Source organism: Nannospalax galili, unplaced genomic scaffold, assembly GCF_000622305.1.
Source record: "Nannospalax galili isolate Female #2095 unplaced genomic scaffold, S.galili_v1.0 scaffold675, whole genome shotgun sequence".
NCBI classification, from domain to species: Eukaryota; Metazoa; Chordata; class Mammalia; order Rodentia; family Spalacidae; genus Nannospalax; species Nannospalax galili.
The window spans coordinates 202936-222170 of record NW_008337205.1 but is presented as its reverse complement, the minus strand read 5'-3'; the positions used below and the strand labels follow the sequence as shown (position 1 = coordinate 222170).

At 48.5% G+C, this 19235-nt stretch overlaps 2 protein-coding genes across 2 annotated transcripts in view; one reads left to right on the top strand and one right to left on the bottom strand.

Annotated features, from left to right (window-relative positions):
- The window catches only part of Styxl1 (serine/threonine/tyrosine interacting like 1), a 246517-nt gene that overhangs the window by 68152 nt on the left and 159130 nt on the right, over nt 1-19235 (top strand). The gene's annotated exons all lie outside the window — the stretch shown is intronic.
- On the bottom strand, nt 14701-16284 carry Hspb1 (heat shock protein family B (small) member 1). Its single transcript, XM_008832266.3, has 3 exons — nt 15788-16284; nt 15127-15190; nt 14701-15013 (listed from the first exon to the last, which is right to left on the bottom strand). The coding sequence occupies exons 1-3, from the start codon at nt 16161-16163 to the stop codon at nt 14824-14826; spliced, it is 630 nt and encodes a 209-aa protein (XP_008830488.1). The 5' UTR covers nt 16164-16284; the 3' UTR covers nt 14701-14823.

Sequence of the window (19235 nt, the reverse complement as noted above, 5' to 3'; positions counted from 1 at the left end):
TTTTTTTTTTTTTTTTTCGGGGGGGGTGGGGCAAAAGAAACACCAGTGTTAGCTTAATGTCTGGTGTTTGTCATGGTGAAATGATAGCTCTATCAGTTCAGGAGAACATCTTGACTGTTCTCTGAATGCGCCTCTGTGCTTTCTGTCATGTTCTGTAGTGAACTATTTTTAAGGTCTAATCAAGTGAATTTTTTTTTCCCAACTCCGTGTTTCGCTAAGGAATTATTTCGCACACGGACCATTCTTAGCAGTTTTCCTCAGTGATGGAATATTCATGAATGTGAGTCGTTATGTAGCCGTCGTACATTGAGCAAAATAAACTTACAGATCTGAAGTCAGCGCCACCTAGCTTCATTTAATGGATTCTAACTACTTTGCTTTTGAAGGCTTGATTGGACGTGGGTGTCTTCCTCCTCCACTCTGGAGTGAGGCTGGGTGTGTGTGGGAGCAAGACAGCACATAACAGTTGTCCTAGTTTGTTTCTCCATTGCTGTAACAAAATACTCTGACAACTTCCAACTTGGGGAGGAAAGGGGTTTATTCAGCTTACATCTCCCAGGTCATATAGTTCATCAGGGAGCCCAAGGTAGGAGGAACTCAGGGTGACTCTGGGGGAGCATTTGTCTAGCAGGTGGGAGGATTTAGGTTTGGTTCCCCAGCACCACAAAGAAAATGATAAAACAACTCTGGCGTGGTGACACCTGTAATCTCCATTAATTAGAGCACTTAGGAATCTGAGGCAGGAGGATCATTAATTCAGGATCAGACTGTACTATGTATCAAGACCCTGTCTCAAAAACTTAAGAAGTGTGTGGCTGGAGAGATGGCTCAGCAGTTAAGAGCACTGGTTGCTCTTGTAGAAGACCTGGATTTGGTTTCCAGTACCCACATGGCCGCTAAGAGTCTCCAGTTCCAGGAGATCCGACACCCCCTTCTGGCCTCTGCGGGTGTGGCACACAGATACATGCAGGCAAAAAACTCATACACATAAAATTTTTTTAAAAATCGTGGGGCTATAGTTCAGTAGTAGAGTGCTGGCCTAGCATGAGGAAGGCTCTTTATTCAATCCCCAGCACCACAAAAAGAAATAAAAAACCCCTCAAAACATTACAGTCTTGAAAAAGTTCCTAAGACACAGAATCAAGACATAGCATTGTTCCACCATCTCTCTGGTCCATTAGTAGCCAAGTCACCTGGACTTGGATTCTTCCACACAGTACATCCCCATTATGACGGCTGACTTGAAGTTATGGTGTCAATTGTTTAGGAAGGATGGCCCTGAAGAGTTGAGGGTCAGTGGCAGCTGTAGAGAAAGTTCTTAGACTTAATGAAGTAGTGTTCTGTGCTAGGCACCAAAGGTTTTCTGAGATGGCGTCTTACTGCTCAGGCCAGCCTCGAACTCATGATCTTGCTGGGATGACAGGCTTGCATCACTGCTTCTGACTGGTTATTCTACAGTTCTAGAATGTGCTGACCAAGAGGCACACACCCAAAATAGCACCCTAGACATTGAGGTAAGGTCTCAAATTCAAAGCCAGCCTGGGAGACATAGGGAGATCCAGTCTCAGAAAAAGAAGACAGGAGCCATAACCAGTAGTACAAAGCCAGAGGTCCTAGGAACAGGGTGGTGATAAAGGATTGACTTACCCATGTGCTTGGGACAACCACAAGTAGAATTCCAGCCCAAGACCTCTGGTAGGGACTGTAGGTCCAACAGATAATGTTGCTGTTTAGTGGAAGTGCCCCGTTTCTCTATTTATGGGTGATTACCACATGTATTGGCCTTGACACTGGTCACCTGAGTCTGCATGTTGACTCACAGGGTGATCCGAGTGGCTAAGAATGGCAGCCTGGGCCTGGGCCTCAAAGCAGGCTTGGGGAGACAACTTCCAAAAACTAGCCAAGCAGTACTACTCTCTATTTCTGGGAATTGACATTAAGTGACCACTGGGCTAATTGGAACATCAAAGTGTGGTAGATCAGGTTGCTAATGATCCTGCCACTTTTATTTTCCAATTTCGGTATGGATGCATGTGATTAAATTGAGTGGCCACAAGTTGGGCTGGATGAACCATGGATACCTGCGATCAGCAAGAGGACAGGGTGGGAGGTGCTGGATCACAGCACACCAGGCAAGCAACCAAGAGTTGCCAGCATAAGCCAGCTTGAGCTAGGGTGAGACCCTGTCTCAAGAAAACAAGGGAAGGGAGCTGGAGAGATGCCTCAGGTTAGGGGCCCTTACTACTCTTTCAGGGGACCCATGTTCAGTTCCCAGCACTCACATGGTGACTCCAGCGCCCTCTTCTGGTTTCCATAGTACAACTAACACTTGTGCACATAAAATAAAAATAAATTTTTAAAAATTAAAAAGCCAGGTGTGATACAAGCCTTTAGTCCCAGCACGTTGGAGGCAAAGGCAGGTGGGTCTGAGTTTGAAGCCAGACTGGTCTAAAGACTGAGTTCCAGGTCAGCTAGGGCTCTAGGGAGACCCTGTCTCAAAAAGCCAAAACGAAACAAAAGGCCAGGAAGTGCACACCTTTTCCAGCACTAGTGAGGAAATGCAAGTGGGTGTCTTGCCTGGTCTACATAGTGGGCCCTTTTCAAAAAAGGCAGAAAACAAGCCCCAAACTCTTGTGAGAGACAGAGACAGAATCTTCTGTAGTGCAGACTGATCTGGAATTCCTGATCCTCCTGTCTTCCCATCCCAAATGCTGGAATTACGGATGTGTGTCACCATACCAAACGCAGTCCCTAAAGATTTTGCTTTGTCCTCTAGCCTTTTCCCTGATCTTAGTGACCAGCAACAGCTTGTGTCCTGAGTTGTCTGAAGTGCAGTTCTAAATACCAGACTATGATGTCTCACTGCCCATGAGTACCATCAGGTTTCTGGCTTCAGACCTCTAGGCTAGGGTATTTTGCTCTTTAGTCCCCTTCTACTTTGCATGAAAGGGAAAAGTACCTGTTATCAATAAGCCTTGGTTTTGACTCAGGGCACTTTCTACCACATGTGATTACTTAGTCTGGCGAGACTGACAGTCTAGCTGTTCTGCCCCAGTGGTCAGCTCATCATATGCACAAGTGACTTTAAGGACAGCAAGTATGTCTGGCAGACTGTCTTTATTCTGGCCTGCTTGAAAGAGTCTTAGAAACTTAGTCTTAAATTGGTTCTTTCTAGTCATGATGGATAAATGATTATTGACTCTCAAAACCCATCTTTATTTTCATAAAAAGGTAGATTTGGGGGATGGGGATTTCATCGTCAGAAGTTTTTTGGTTTGGTTTGGTTTGTTTGGACAGTTCTAAGTATGGAACTCAGGACTTCAAACATGATAAGAATCCTCTACACTGAGCTACAGCCTTCAACCCCTCACTGGGGAATTCTAGGCAGGTGCTTTACCACTGAGCCACACCCCAGCCCCTCACTGGGGGATTCTAGGCAAGGGCTCTACTGCTGAACCACACCCCTAGCCTTAATGTCAGTTTTTTTAGGTGAAAGCGCTTTTGAATCCCAGCAGGTTTATCACACACAGCAAACTGCTTTCCAGAAGGCTGGTTTTTTGTTGTTGTTGTTTTTTTTTTTGTTGTTGTTGTTTTGTTTTGTTTTGTTTTTTGGAACACCCCAGCTGGCCTGGAACTTACTATGGAAATCAGGCTGGCCTTAATCTCCCGGAGATCTGTCTGCCTTTGGCCCCAAAAGTAATTTTCGAAATGATAGTTTACAGGGCTCAGTGGTCAGTGGTTAAGAGCACTCGCTGTTCTTCCAGAGGACCTAGGTTGAGTTCCCAGACCCCTTCCCATGACAGTTAACCATCTGTACCTCCATTTTCAAGGGATCTGATGCCCTCTTCTGACCTCCGGGGACATTGCATGCATAGGCATACTTAAATATAGGCAGCAACACACACACACATTTTTTAAAAACGTGATTTAGCTGTGGTTCTGAGTTTTCTGTTTGGAAGGGGTAAGGGTGGGGCCAGTGGAAGAGTGAAAAATCCTAACCTGGTTTTAAATCAGACTACATTAGTGAGTCAAGATAGATTTAGCAACTAGAAGCTGGGTAGGTCTGTGCAAAGACCCAGCTGGAGTTTTAAGTTCCTTTAACATGAGTCACCCTAAATACTGTCCAAATCCCCAAGATACCATATCTACTGCTGTGGGAGAGGCAAGAAGAGTCAATCATGGTTGCCTATGATATAGTAGACTAATTTCTTTCTTTTTGCTTTTTTTTTTTTTTTTCTTGAGGCAGGATCTCACTATGCAGCCCTGGCTGGCCCATAACTTGCTATGTAGACCAATTTGCCTACCTCTGCCTCCCCAGTGCTGGGATTAAAGACATGTGCCACCATGCCTGACAAGACTACCTCTTTAAAAAAAAAATTTGTAAATTTTTATTTTTATGTGTATGAGTGTTTTATGTGTATTTACATATATAAATCACCCATATGTGCAATGCCCACATATAAGTCACCCATATATGCAATGCCCACAGAGGTCAGAAGAGGATGTCAGACTCCCTGGAACTGGAGTTACAAAGAGTTGTTAGCCACCATGTGGCTGCTGGGATCTGAACTTTGGTCCTCTGCAAGAGTAGCCAATGCGCTTAACCACTGAGTCATCTCTCTAGCCCCAAGACTTCAATAAGTCTTGCCAAGTGGTCACCGAGACATAATGTTGCTTTGCGTGCACACATGAAGTCCCCTGGGTGTATAAACTAGGTGTGGTGTTACATACCAGTAATCCCAGCACTCGCGAGATGGAGGCAGGAGGATCATCAGTAAAAGGTTTGGGGCTAGAGAGAAGGTTCAGCAGTGAACACAGCTTGCTGCACAGTCATGAGGGACCAGAGTTCAGATCCCAACACCAAACCAACTTAAGCCAGTTCTGTGGTTGGCAGGAGGATCACTCCTTGCTTGCTCCTTCCAGTCTAGCCAATGAGAAACCCTGCTCAAAGGAATGGTGGAGATAAAGGAACCCAACACCTTCTGGCCTCTGTGCATAAGCCTGTGTACCTATATACTTACACACAAAATCTTGTTTTGAGACAGGATCTCACAGAGATCGACCACCTCTGTCTCCCAAGTGCTGGTATTAAAGGCAGGTGCCACCATGCCTTGCCTGGCCTACACAGCAAGTTCCAGGCCAGCTGGGACTACAGGGAGATCCTGTGAAATACCATACAAACACCCACACACAAAACCCTTCAAGCTTGAACTACATTGAAAACTGCCTGAAAAAAATAAAAGGGAGTGGGTGCTTGAGACTGGGATGGGGAAAGTATCACTAGCACTTGAGAGGCAGAGCGGGTGGGTGGATTTCTGAGTTTTAGGCAAGTCAGGGCGATACAGTCTAAAACCCTGTCTAAAACAACCCCCACAGCCTCTGTCCATTCATCTGTAATCCCAGCACTGGAGGCAGAGGTAGAAGGTTTTCAAGGCCAGCCTGGTCTACAAAGCAAGCTGTAGGTCAGCCAGACACAACTAGACCCTACCTCAAAAAGAAAGAACAGAACCCAAGAATACACCAGTGTTAACTGGCCTGACCCTGTTACAAAAAGGAATGAGGCTGGTTTGCAAGGCCCTGGAGTTGGGGGTGCTGGCCTAAGTCTGGGGTCAGTGCCCCACAACCGTCAGGAGCTCCAACACTATCATCCTCTGCCGCCCCTTGGCGGGCACTACCGGTTCTGCGGGTGTCCGGGTAACTACCCGGATCCGCTTCCTTCAAGGAATCCAACTACCGGCTTGGCCCAGACCCAGGGTGGCAACAGGGACCTCGAGCCCAGGCCGCCTGAGATCTGCATCCCCGGGCTTCTCTCTGGGTACCTCTCCTCCCCAACGCCTGGACCACCCCATGGAAGAATGTTGCTGCCTGCTTGTCCCCACGAGAGATCCAGGCATCCTAGACTGACCATTGTCCGAGCTCTAGCCACTCCCAGAAATGAGCGTTACGTGTGGGGGTGGGCGGCTCAGCCCACCCGGCAAGGAGATGGCCTTCCAGCCTGGGCGTGGCGAGAGCCAATCACAAGGCAGCATCTTCCCTCTGCGCCTATGGCCGGCCTGTTGCTGGGTCTCGGATCCCTGCTCTGGAGTCTGCCTGCTCAACCCACCCCAGAGCTAATGTGGAGCTTTATCCTCGTCGTCCCCATCCTTAGTCTCTCTCCGCTGTCTCCAGCTTTGCCTTCGATACTGGAATAATCTGCTCTGGGCTTTTTTAGGGTGTAATGACTTCCATGGGCATTTTCCTTGGAAGGAGGACGCAGCATCAGGCTCCTGGTGGTCCCTAAACCCTACCTGCCCTCGGGGTTGCCATAGTAACAGCGACCGGCTCCCCTCAGTTCTGTAAAGGGTTGCCGTTCCTATCTTCAGGTTTCGTTCCATAAATGACCCCAAGACGTCTACATTGACCCTGTTTGACAGAATGGGAAACCAGGGGCTCTGTCTTTGCACCCTGGCCCACACAGTTCTTGAAAGGGCCCAGAAGTGGGTGGCGACTTGATCTGACAGTTTCCATCATCTCACAGGGTATAGCACTCAGGTGGGCGTAGGCGGCACAGCTGGTTTCTTGAGGCCCTAGAAGCCAGCACCCTTCTCTAGAGATTTTCAAGCCCCACCCCTTAACCTGTCCGACCAAGCTGTTGCACGCCTCTCACTCCTTACAGTTTCAACACTAAATTAAATGGTGGCCAGTGGAGAATCAGCCTGCAACGATGTCAGAAGAGAAGGGGGTACTGCACCTCAGATTCTTCCCTTCCCTTTGCCTAACAGAATTATGGAGATGGATTGCCCAGACCACCACTCGTCCTGGATTTATGGATACATCAGTTTCATTCTGCCCCTCAGCCATGTCCCATCTTCTGTTAGAGAAGAAAGCTCTGGGTTTGAATTCACAACCCATTGTGTCCTGGGAATGTGGCATAACCTCAGCCTATTTACTTTACAAAATAGATTAGTAAGGGCCAGCAAGATAGCTCAGCAAGTAAAGGTGCTTGCCACCAAGCCTGGGAACCTGAGCTCCAGCCTTAGGACACACATAGTGAAAGAAGAGAATGAACTCCCGCAAGTTGTCCTCTGACCTCCACATGTGTACTGTGAAATTTACACACACATACACACACACACCACTCACAAATAAATGTAAAACAACAAAAACCACTAGCACGCAGTCTGGTGGTTCAGGTTTGCAATTCCAGCTACAGGGGTGAGGATCGGGGATACTAAGACAGTAGGATGGCAAGCTGAAGTCCAGCCTGGCCACTTTAGTGAGATCCTGTCTCAAGAAGAGTGGAAAGGGCTGGAGAAGTGGCCTGGCAATGGTAAAGCACTTGCGGCTCTTGCAGAGGACCCAAGTTCTATTCCCAGCACCTACATGGGGGTTCACAACTATCTGTAACTCCAGTTCCAGGGGATCCAATGCCTGCTTCTGGCCTCCACAGGCACTTCATGCAAGCAAATGCATCTAAGCATTTCCTTAGAATCCCCCAGTGAGGGGCTGGGGGTGTGGCTCAGTGGTAGGACCTGCCTAGAATCACCCAGTGAGTGGCTGGGGTGTGACTCAGTGGTGGAGTCCCTGCCTAGAGTCCCTCAGTAAGGGGCTGAGGTGTGGCTCAGGGGTAGAGCACCTGCCTAGTGCACAAAAGACCCTAGGTTCCATCCCTAATGCCATGAAAACAAACAAGCAAACAAATCCCTGGCATTCACTATGTTCTTACTGTTTATTCCAAGTATGGATCTAAAAATCCTCAGAAGGAGGACGCAGGTGGTCCTTAATATCTGGCATTAAATATGTCCCTTTCCTAATATCATATTAAGAAAAATAACGGCTGGGCATGGTGGCACACGCCTTTAATGCCAGCACTCGGGAGGCAGAGGCAGGTGAATCTCTGTGAGTTCGAGGCCAGCCTGGTCTCCATAGTGAATCCAGGCCAGCTAGGGCCACAGGGAGACCCAGTCTCAAAAAAGACCAACAGAAAACAAACAAAAACCACACATACAGATTTTTAAAAAAATAAATAATTTTCTTTTTTTTTGTCTTTTTGAGACCTGTAGCCCCCGCAAGAAAGAAAGAAAGAAAGAAAGAAAGAAAGAAAGAAAGAAAGAAAGACATCCCAGGTCCAGGAGTGGTGGTACAGGCTTTTAATCTCTGTGTTCAGGAGGCAGACACCAGCAGATCTCTTTGAGTTCCATGTCAGCAGGGGTTACACAGTGAGACCCTGTCTCTAAATAAATGAATAAAGTATCACATATGTTAGTTCATATAATCAGCTTCATTTTGAGATGAATAAATAGAGCTCAGAAGCTGGGAATGCAGCTCAGTTGTAGAGCACACACTAGCCTACTCAAAGCTCTGGGTTCAATCCTCAGTACAGTAAAAATAATAAAGTAGCTATGTGTGAGGTATACACTGTAATCCCAGCACTTGGTAGGCTGATGCAGGAAAATCAAGAATTACAGGCCAGCTTTTGGTGGGGGGGAGAGAGAGAGGAAGAGAGAGAGAGAGAGAGAGAGAGAGAGAGAGAGAGAGAGAGAGCCGTTGACAGAGTGTTTGCCTAGCATGCACAAAGCCTTGGGCTCCATCCCCAGCACATAAACCTGGAATGGTGGCCGCACCCTGTAATCTCCATACCAGAGAAAGGAGGATCAGGAGTTCACAGTGGTACTCATTAACATAGCAAGTTCCAGACCAGCCTGGGCCAGGAAGATGGTTCAACTGGTAAAGGAGCTTGTGGCTAAGCCTGATCATCTGAGTTGGATCCCTGGAGCCCACATGATGGAAGGCACAAGTTGTTCTCTGATCTCCACACATGTGCCATGGTACTTGTCTGGCCAAACACATACACACATAATAAATAATGTAAAAAAATTTGCTTAAAGCATGTACACACACTGTGATTTGAACCCAGGCAGTTTAGCCCTAATACCCATAAATATATGTGCAGTCCTCTGCTGCCTCTTAGTGGCCTAAGGTTGCTAGGAGACTCCAGTCAGCTCATAAGTGATTGGCAGCTAGCCGGTGCCCAGTACATGCCAGACATAGTGAGCAACAATGTCTGCCCCAAAGTTAGGGCAGGTCAAAGGTCTAAGATCCAGGTTGAGGCTGGCAGACCCTGAAGTAGTGGGGACGGGCTGGCAGCCAAGGAGCCTGAGCACTGACCTAGAGCAGGAAAATTCCAGAAGCCTTGAGGGCCCTTGGAGACTGAGGCCCAGAGAGAAGACCTCTGCCCAAGGCATCATGGAAGTGGGGTTAGAGACTCTTCTTCAAATCTCTTCCCTTTACTCCCCTACCCCCCAGGTGGAGGAGGCCAGGACCTTGGAGTGTCATCCTCAGCAAGGCCACTGCCCACCTCCTTTTAGACAGAATCTATCATTGGCCTGGAGTTCACCAGTTGGGCTAGACTGGCTAGCCAGCCAGACCCAGGGATCCTCCTGCTTCTTCCTCCCCAGTGCTGGGGTTACAAGCACAGGGTACCATGCCTAGCTTTTTAAAAAACGTTTTATTTATTTATTTTTTTGTGTATGAGTGTATTCCCTGCATGTGTGTAAGTGCACTTTTGTCCTTCAATGCCCGAGGAGGTCGAAAGAAGACAGATCCCCTGGAACTGGAGTTACCTACAGTTGTTAGCCATCATATGAGTGCTGGGAATTGAACCTGAGTCTTCTGCAAGAGCAGTCATTGCCCTTAACCACTGAGCCATCTCACCAGCCCCATGCCTAGCATTTTTATGTGGGTTCTGTGGATTGAATTCAGGTTCTCATGCTTGCCAAGCAAGCACTTTACCAAGTGAAATGTCTCCCCAGCCACTTAAGACTGGGCCTCTTGTCCCATTTCTTTTCTAGGCCTGGGAGAGCTTAGAACCAGGACAACTGGGGCTGGAGAGATGGCTCAGTGATTAAGAGCACTGGCTGCTCTTGCAGAAGACCTGGGTTTGGCTCCCAGTACCCACACATGGTGGCTAACAGTTGTCTGTAACTCCAGTTCTAGGGAATCCCTGGGCAAGCTGGTTCTGTAAACTAGCTAAATTGTTGAGCTCCAAGTTCAGCTACACACCCTGTCTCAGGAAATTAGGTAGAGAGTGATCAAGCCAGGAAGTCCCTTTGTAAAGGGACTTACCACACAAGCCTGGCAACCTGAGTTTGATGCCTAGAACCCATGTAAAGTTAGAAGGAGAGAACTGACTCCACAAAGTTGTCCTCTGACCTCCACAGGTGACCTCCACTGTTGCAATACTCCCACCATATGCTCCACACACAATAATAATAAATATTTTTAAAATTTATTTATTATTTCAATTTTATGTCTGAGTGTTTTGCCTGCATATAAGTGTGCCCATGTCATTGCAGTACCCTCAGAAGCTACAAGAGGGCATCAGATCCCCTGGAACTGGAGTTAGGGTTGGTTGTTAGCAGCCATGTAGGTGCTGGGAATCAAACCTGGGATCTCTGCAAGAGAAGCCAGTGCTCTTAACTGCTGAGCCATCACACCAGTCACTAAATCATTTTTTTAAAGGAGAGGGTGTAGGCAAGATGATTCATTGGGTAAAGGTGCCTGCCACCAAGCCTGTTGACCTGAGTGTGATCCTCAGACCCCACACAATGGAAGGATAACTGATTCTCACAAGTTGTTCTCTGACCTACTTTTTTTTTCACCACACACACACACACACACACACACACACACACACACGCACGCACACACACACATGCAAAAAATAAAATAAACAAATAAATAAAACAAAACAAAAAACAGAAGCTGAGGCTGTGGCTCAGTTGGTAGAGTGCTTGCCTGGCATGCGCAAAAGCCCTGGGTTCCATTCCCACCACCACATAAACCAGGCATGATGGCATACCCTGTAATTCCAGCACTCAGGAGGTAGAGGCAGGAGGATTAGAAGTTAAAGATCATTTTCGGCTACACAGTGAGTTAGAGACCAGCCTGAGTGACATGAGACCCCCCATCTCAAAAAAAAAAAAAATCTGAACCTGGACTGGAAAGATGGCTCAGTGGTTAAGAGCACTGGCTTCTCTTGCAGATAGTCTGGGTTCGGTTCCCAGCACCCACATGGCAGCTAATAACTGACAGTCTCATGGGATCTGACGCCATCTTCTGGCCTCTATAGACATTGCATGCACAGATGCACTTACATACAGGCAAAGCACTCATTCACATAAAATAAATAAAAATAAATAAATAATAAAAAATATGTGAACTGCCCTTCAAGCTTTGAGTCCACCTGTTTTTCCTCCCCAACTTTGAACTGGGCTAATCCTTCTTTCTGTCTCTGGCTCTGCCCCTCCTATCTCCTCTAGTATTAGACTCCAGCAAGTCCATCGGTTCTTTGAGACTTGCTGTATCCACTAGTTCATCTATCTGTTTTGTTTCTGTTTTTATACCCAGTCGTTAAGTAGGAGTAATTGTACCTCTTTGCAGGATTGATATGAGGAGACACTCCAAAGGGCATCCCAGGGCAGTCTTGATATGGCTATTCCAACACAGCCACGGCCCTACAGGCCAGGACATATTTAATGCCAGCTGCAAGACAGGTGGGATCTCAGCCAGCCTGATCCTCTAGGCTCTGCCATGGGAAGGTGAAGGCATCCAGGAGACTCTTGGAGGAGAGGTGTCCTATGCCAGGCAGGATCATAGAAGGGACCTGAACAGCCTTGGCCAGTGGGTGGATGGGTGGGGATGCCAGGCAGTGCCCTGATGGATGGGCCCAGACCCGTACTGCCAGCTGGACTAGCTCGATTTCTTCTGCATGTGTTTATTTTCAGGTTGGCCCCCTTCCAGGACCTGCCCTGGCTTCATTCCTGCTCCAGGTGTGGGAGCTCAGCAGGGGCAACATGAGAGAAGAGCTAGTACATCAAGAACCTGAGTGACTGGGGTGTTGAGGGGGTGAGGGGGGATAGGGTGTGTCAGATGGGTCTTCACAGAAAATGCTCCTCCTATAGACCCTGGGAAAACAGAGCTGTAGATTTAGGATGGAATGTAGGTGGGTGTGTTTTGCTACAAGCCTGGGGCTCTGGGACCTTGTAGGTAAAACTTGGTTGTTTTCTCTTGTTTTGTTTGAGACAGGGTCTCACCATGTAGCTCTAACTGGCCTGGAACTCTTTACGTAGACCCAGCCCAGCTTCCCCTGGTTTTTCTTTTTCTTTCTTCTTCTTTTTAATTAAAAAAAATTTTTTTTGGTCTTTTTTGGGACAGGGTCTTTCTATAGCCCTGGCTGGCCTAGAACTCGATATATAGACCAGGCTGGCCTTGAACTCACAGAGAGCCGCCTGCCTCTGCCTCCAGAGTGCTGGGATTAAAGGTGTGCACCACCACACCCGGCTTCTCTTTTTCCATTTGTGTGTGTGTGTGCCTGTGTGGCATCCATGTGTGTATGCATGTTTTCATGTATGTGTGGGTACATGTACACAAGTGTGGGAGGCCCAAGGCTGAGGATGGGAATCATGTCTTGATCACCCTTCCACCTTATTCATTGAGACAAGATCTCTCAGTCAAGCCCAGAGCTCTTGGATGTGGCTAGTCTCTCCAGCCAGTTTGTTCCAGCAGTCCCATCTCTGCCTTCTAAGGCTGCAAACACAGGTGGGCACAAGTGTTTGAGTTCTAGGGATCTCTGACTCTGGTCCTCACACAAGCACTTAGCTGCTGAGCCATCTCCCCAGTCTTTTTTTTTTTTTCTTAAGATTCTTTTAAAAATATTAATTAGTTAACTAAGGTAAATGAAAGTTTTGTGAATGTTTTGCTTGCATGTATCTAAGTATACCACATGTACATGCAATGACTGTGGAGGCCAGAAGAGGGCATTAGATCTCCTGGAACTGGAGTTACAGACAGTTATGAGCCGCCATTTGAGTGTTGGGAACCAAACCCAGGTCCTCTACGAGAGCAGCCAGTGCTCTTAACTGTTGAGCATCTCTCCAGCCCCAACATTGAGCTCTTGATTCTCCTGTCTAGAATTACAATGTTGGGATTTACAGGCATATACCACTGTGCCTACTTTTATGTGATACTATGGATCAAACCCAGGGTTTCATGCATGCCTTGGCAAGCATGCTACTGACTGAGCTACAATCATTTATTTATTTATTGTGTGTGCATGTGTGTGGTGTGGATACAAATATGTCACGGTGGAGGTCAGAGGACAATTTACAGGAGTCAGTTTTCTCCTTCCATCTTGTGGGATTCAGGGTAGTGAACTCATGGTGTCAGGCTGAGCCATCTTGTGAGCCCTGGTTTTGCTTTTTAGAGACAGAATCTTGTCCAGGCTAACCTGGACTGCTACATCCTTGTGCCTCTGCCTCCTTAGTACTAGGATTATAGATTTGCACCACCACAACCAGTTTATCCAGGGGGTTCTTGTGGGATTTAGATCCCACCCTGGGCCTCCAGGAGGATGGTGGATAGGGTGAGGTGGACAAGGGAGTGACTGAGAATCCTGTAAGTGCTCCAACCTAGGCCAGTCAAGGCAGGCTCTCTGTCAGGATCATTGTCAATCTTGACCAAAACCTAGACCACATCCTTCATTCTCAACCCAGAGCTAGGAGCCCAGGTGTTATTCTGCAGGCACCAGTATGAGAGAATGGGGGCTTGATTAGGCCAACCTCAGAAAGCTGCCTGGAATTGTCATATACCCCTGGACCTTCTGTATGATCTCCCTACCTCACACCTGACCCTTCGAGGTTGTTTATTGGTTGTACTGTTTTTTTCTTTAAAGTATTTTATTATTTTTATTTTATGTATAAGCGTATTGCCTGCATGTATGTGAGTGCACCTGTGTCATGCAATGCTGCAGATGTCAGAAGAGGGCTTCGGATTCCCCTGGAACTGGAGTTAAGGACGGTTCGTAGCCACCATGTGGGTGCTGGGAATCGAACCTGGGTTAAGAGCAGTCAGTGCTCTTAACCGCTGAGCCATCGCTCCAGCCCCAGTTGTACTGTTTTTTTAAAGATTTATTTTTTATTAATTTGTGTATGTGAATGTAGTGCCCACAGAGGCCCGGTAGCCTGAGTTACAGACAGGTGTGAGCCACCTGATATGGGTATTGGGAAACAAACTCAGGTCCTCTGCAAGAACAGCAAGTATTTTTAACTGCTGAGCCATTTCTCCAGACCCTTGCCTATTTTTTTTTATAGTATTCATTTTCATTTATTTACTTTATTTTGATAGGGTCACAGCAGCTCTGGCGGGTTTCAAACTGCCTAGGTGGCCAGGGCTGGCCTTGAATTCCTGATCCTCTTGCCTCCACTTCTGGAGTGCAGGACTTATAGACATGCACCACCACACCCAGTTCATTGAGTGCTGCAGAAGAAACCCTTGCTATGGAGGCAAGCACTCCAGCAATTGGGCTACATCCACAACTCCTATTGTTTTCTGAGACAGTGAATATGTAGCCCAGTCTGGCCTGGAACTCACTATGTGGCTCAAGCTGGCCTCAAATTTGCCATTTTCCCGTGTCAGCTTTGGAAAGCTGGAATTACAGGCATGTACCACCGAACTCAGTGTGCACCTGAACAGACACACACACACACACACACACACACACACATACACACATGCATGCAAAACCTCCATGTGAGGCTGTAGGACAGGGCTGTGTCCCCAGCGCCCAGGAAGGGGTTGACCTTTAGCAAAGACACTAATACATGCTTCCATTTAGAGCACTTAACCCTAGTCTGCGTAAACACTGAGGTCTGAGCCAGTGGCAAACAGTTGATTCCAACTTTTATTTGAGAAAAACAGAAAGTATATGTATCAAAAGAGCATACAGATTGACAGAGGGGGATGACTAATGATGGCTAACTAGGATGGGCAGCAAGCAGATGACTTCTACTGGGTTGCAGACTGTTCTGATTTCCCAGCTTCCGGGCCACCAATCTGGGCACGGGCCTCGAAGGTGACAGGAATAGTGATCTCCGCTGATTGTGTGGCTGGCTTGGGCAGCGGGGCCTCCACGGTAAGTGTGCCCTCAGGGGACAGGGAAGAGGAGACCAGGGTGGGGTCCACACCGGGAGGCAGCCTGGACATGCAGAGCAGCAGGGCAAGAGTTAGACATCGGTACTGTCCCTGGGCACTCTACCCTCCTCCCTGGGCCCCCCTTCCCCACCCTTCACGCATGGCCGCAGGACTCACGTGTATTTCCGGGTGAAGCACCGAGAGATGTAGCCATGTTCATCTTGCCTCTCTTCGTGTTTGCCTGTGGGTGGGGACAGAGGGAGGTCAGCAGCTGCCCTCTGCTGTCTCAGAGGCCCCACAGCCTGCTAAGGGGTGGCTGGGTCTCCAAGCGCAGCATACAGATCCCAGTTTGCTAAGATGCCTATCTGGGATCTTAAAACTTTCCAGAAAGTTCGCTTCTGGGATTTGGGACTCGAGGGAAATTGAGGATGGGCTTGGCTTGGACCCAGACTGGCCACTAGTGCAGGCGCACTAAGAGCTGCGTACCCGCCCCCTCTGAGACCTGGATTAGGGGCAGGGATCGGAATCCTGGGATTTGCTAATTTGGGGATAGGGTCTGCGGGAAGGCGCATAGCTTTTTAACTTTTTTTTCCCTTTCTTTTCTGCTGGGGATGGAACCCAGGGCCTCGTGCATGCTAGGCGAGGCTCTACCACTGAGTCACATCCCCATCATCTCACTGTGCATTTACTTATAGACCACCCGGCTCCTAGGAGCCCCCTTCAGCCCGCATTCCGGAGCACTGGAAGGTGGCCAGGGTGTACGACTGAGTCTCCCAGCCTTTCCGGACTCCCTGGTTCTAGCCTCCCACCCACCCCTTCCAGGGACCAAGACACCCACCGGTGATCTCCACCACTCCGTCCTTGGTCTTCACCGTGAGCTCCTCAGGAGCAAAGTGATTGACGTCCAGGGACACCCGCCAGCGGTCGGCTGTCTGTCTGATCTCGGAGATGCCGCTGCTGAGTTGCCGGTTGAGTGCTCGACTGAAGGAGGGCGCGGCCACAGTCACGGCCGCTGGGCCCTCGGCGGCCGCAGCCGGCAGTGGGCGCAGGTAGCCGGGCCAGCCGGTGGCGCCGAACCACTGCGACCACTCGTCGGGCATCCGCGGTACCCCGAAGGCCTGCTCGAAGAGGCGGCTGTGAGCCGGGTACCAGTCCCGGAACGGTTCCCAGCTAGGGCTGCGCAGGAGCGAGAAAGGCACGCGGCGCTCGGTCATGTCGCTGGGCTTGGCTGGGTCGGGATGGGTATCCTAGATGCTCTGGGCTGAAGATCCGAGAAGTGCTGCGCTGGAGTCCCGGCCGCGCTTTTATGGGTGTCCAGCCGGGTATTTTTAGCAGGCGGTGCCTCAGGTCTCTATTAATGGCAATGACCGTCTAGGGGCCGTCCCTCCCTGCTGCATTCCTCCCGCTGGGCTTACAAAGGGGCCGGGCTGCTCCAGGAAGGTTCTGCCCCCATCTGGAAACTTCTCTTGCTGGAGAAAACAAATGACTGGAACACCGGTGTTTGGAGCTGGGCCCACAGCTGGGCACTCGGTAGCCTGGGCGTTCAAACGCTCCGGGCTGCAGGGCGGTGGCCCATGGCCAGTCCCATCTTTTTGTTGAGAATAAAGCCAGGAGAGGTTGAGTTGTTCGTGTCACAACTAGGAAGCCGCAGAGCCAGGTTTGAACCAGAGGGAGGCTTGTCAGAGACCCTCCTCCTCCTCCTCCCCCTCCCCCTCCCCCCTCCTCTTCTTTTGTATGTATGTGTACATGTGGGCACACACGTGATGGCACACCTGTGGTGGTCAGAGAACAGCTTGTGAGAATCAGTTCTCTTCTACCATGTATGTCCCGGAAATGGAACTCAGATTATCAGACTTGGGAAGAAGCACTCACTGGCTGAGCCATGTCTCTGACCCTGAAACATCTTTACTGTTACTACTAATATTTATTTATTTATTTTATTTTTTGTCTTTTTGAGATAGGGTCTCCCTGTAGCCCCAGCTGTAAATAAATAACTCAGATGGTCTCTCCCAACAGCCCCAGACTTAGTGTCTATAATAAAGATTTTACTTTTGAGGGAAGCCAAAGGTGCCCTGTGGGTACATGTCAGATGTTTACCAAAGTGTCCACAGTTCTTTTTTTTTTTTTTTTTTTTTTTTTTTTTTTGAGACAGGGTGTCACTAAATAGTCCTGGTTGCTCACTATGTAGATTAGGCTGGCCTCAAACTCAGAAATCTACTTGCTTCTGCCTCCTGAGTGCTGGAATTAAAGGCATCCATGCCTAGCCTGAGACTATTTTTTTGGTCTTTTTTTTTTTTTCATCTTTTTTGAGATAGGGTCTCCCTGTTGCCCCAGCTGTCCTGGAACTTACTATGTAGACCAGGCTGGCCTTGAACTCAGAGATCTGCCTGCCTTAGCCTCCCGAGTGCTGGAATTAAAGGCATGCGCCACCATGCCCGGCTGAGACTTTTTTTTTAAATCTTTTGAGAGAGGGTCTTCCTGTAGTCCCAGCTGGCCTGGAACTAATTATGTCGATCAGGCTGGCCTTGAACTCACAGAGATCTGCCTGCCTCTGCCTCCTGAGCGCTGGGTGCTGGGATTAAAGAGACTTATTTTTTTGAGTCAGGGTCTCTTACTGAACCTGGAGTTCACAGGCTGACTAGCCAGTGAGCCCCTCAGGATCTTCTTGTCTCTTAAGTTCCCCTACCCCTCCAGCACAACACTAGGTTTACAGGCACAGGCAGCCACAACCAGCTTTTATGTGGGTTGCTGGGGATACGAACTCAGCCCCCCATGCTTATACAACAAGTTCTTTACTCACTCAGCCATCTCCCCTACTCTTTGTAGCTTTTTCTTTCTTTTTTTTTTTTTTTTTTTTTTTTTTTTGTCTTTTGAGACATGGTCTTCCTGTAGTTCCATCTGGCCTGGAACTTATTACATAGACCATACAGATCCACGTCCCTGTGCCTCCTGAGTACTGGAATTGAAGGCATGTACCACCAAACCTGACCAAACCCTTATTTTTAGAGAGGGTCTCATTGTAGTCCAGGCTAGCCCTATGTGGTTCAAGATAACCTTTGACTCCTGATTCTCCTGCCTGTACTTCTCAAGTGCTGGAATTACAGATATTTGACACCACACATGGCAGGAATGTGACATTAAACAGCCTGCCGGGATCATTGGGAGTTGGTGCTCCTGGACTACCAGACTGCTTGCTGCTTGAGTTCCTTGGATTTTCTTGCCAGTGGATGAAGTTGTGAAAATCAGATTCTGTTTCTTACTCTCTCCATCTGCAGCATGGAGGTGATGAGGAATGGAATATGCTGACATCATTGGGTTGGCATAAGAATCCAGTGAGTTCATATAAGTGAAGAAGATAGCCCTGGGCCTGATGAGTCATAATTATTACTTACTGTTATCCACCTTGGTTGGACGGTTGGCAGAATTTAATCATCCCTCTCCCAAAAGAAGTGGCAGGCTGGTTTCAAAGTTGTCATGATCCTCTTGCCTGTGTCTCTCAATACTGAGCTTATAGATCTGTGATACCACACCTGGTCAAGATCCACAGATACTAAGTGCTTCATGAATATTAAGTGCTCTACCACTGAGCCACACCCCAGTCCCTCATTGGGGGATTCTGGGCAGGTGTTCTACCACTGAGCCACAGCCCAGCCCCTCACTGGAGGATGCTAGGCAGGTGCTCTACCACTGAGCCACAGCCCAGCCCCTCACTGGGGGATGCTAGGCAGGTGCTCTACCACTGAGCCACACCCCAGCCCCTCACTGGGGCTCTGCCACTGAGCCACAGCCCAGCCCCTCACTGGGGGATTCTAGGCAGGTGCTCTACCACTGAGCCACAGCCCAGCCCCTCACTGGGGGATGCTAGGCAGGTGCTCTACCACTGAGCCACACCCCAGCCCCTCACTGTGGGATTCTAGGCAGGTGCTCTACTGTTGAGCTACATTGCCATCACTCATTTTTTTAAAGGTATTTTTCTTTATTTTGGGACAGGGTCTCTCTCTATAGCCCTGACTGTCCTGAATCGTGCTATGTAGATCAGGCTGGCCTTGAACTTGCAGAGATCTGCTTGTTTCTGTCTCCTGAGTGCTAGAATTAAAATACCAACCTACTTTGCTTGTTATTACTGGAGGGCAAGAGGGGCCTGTGTGTGCCGTGGCATACATGTAGTGGTCAGAAGACAACTTTGTGGAGTTAAGTTTCCTCCTTCCTCCTTTACTTGGGTTCAGGGGACTGAACTCAGGTCATCAGACTTGCTCAGAAAGTGCTTTTACTGCTGAGTCATCCTC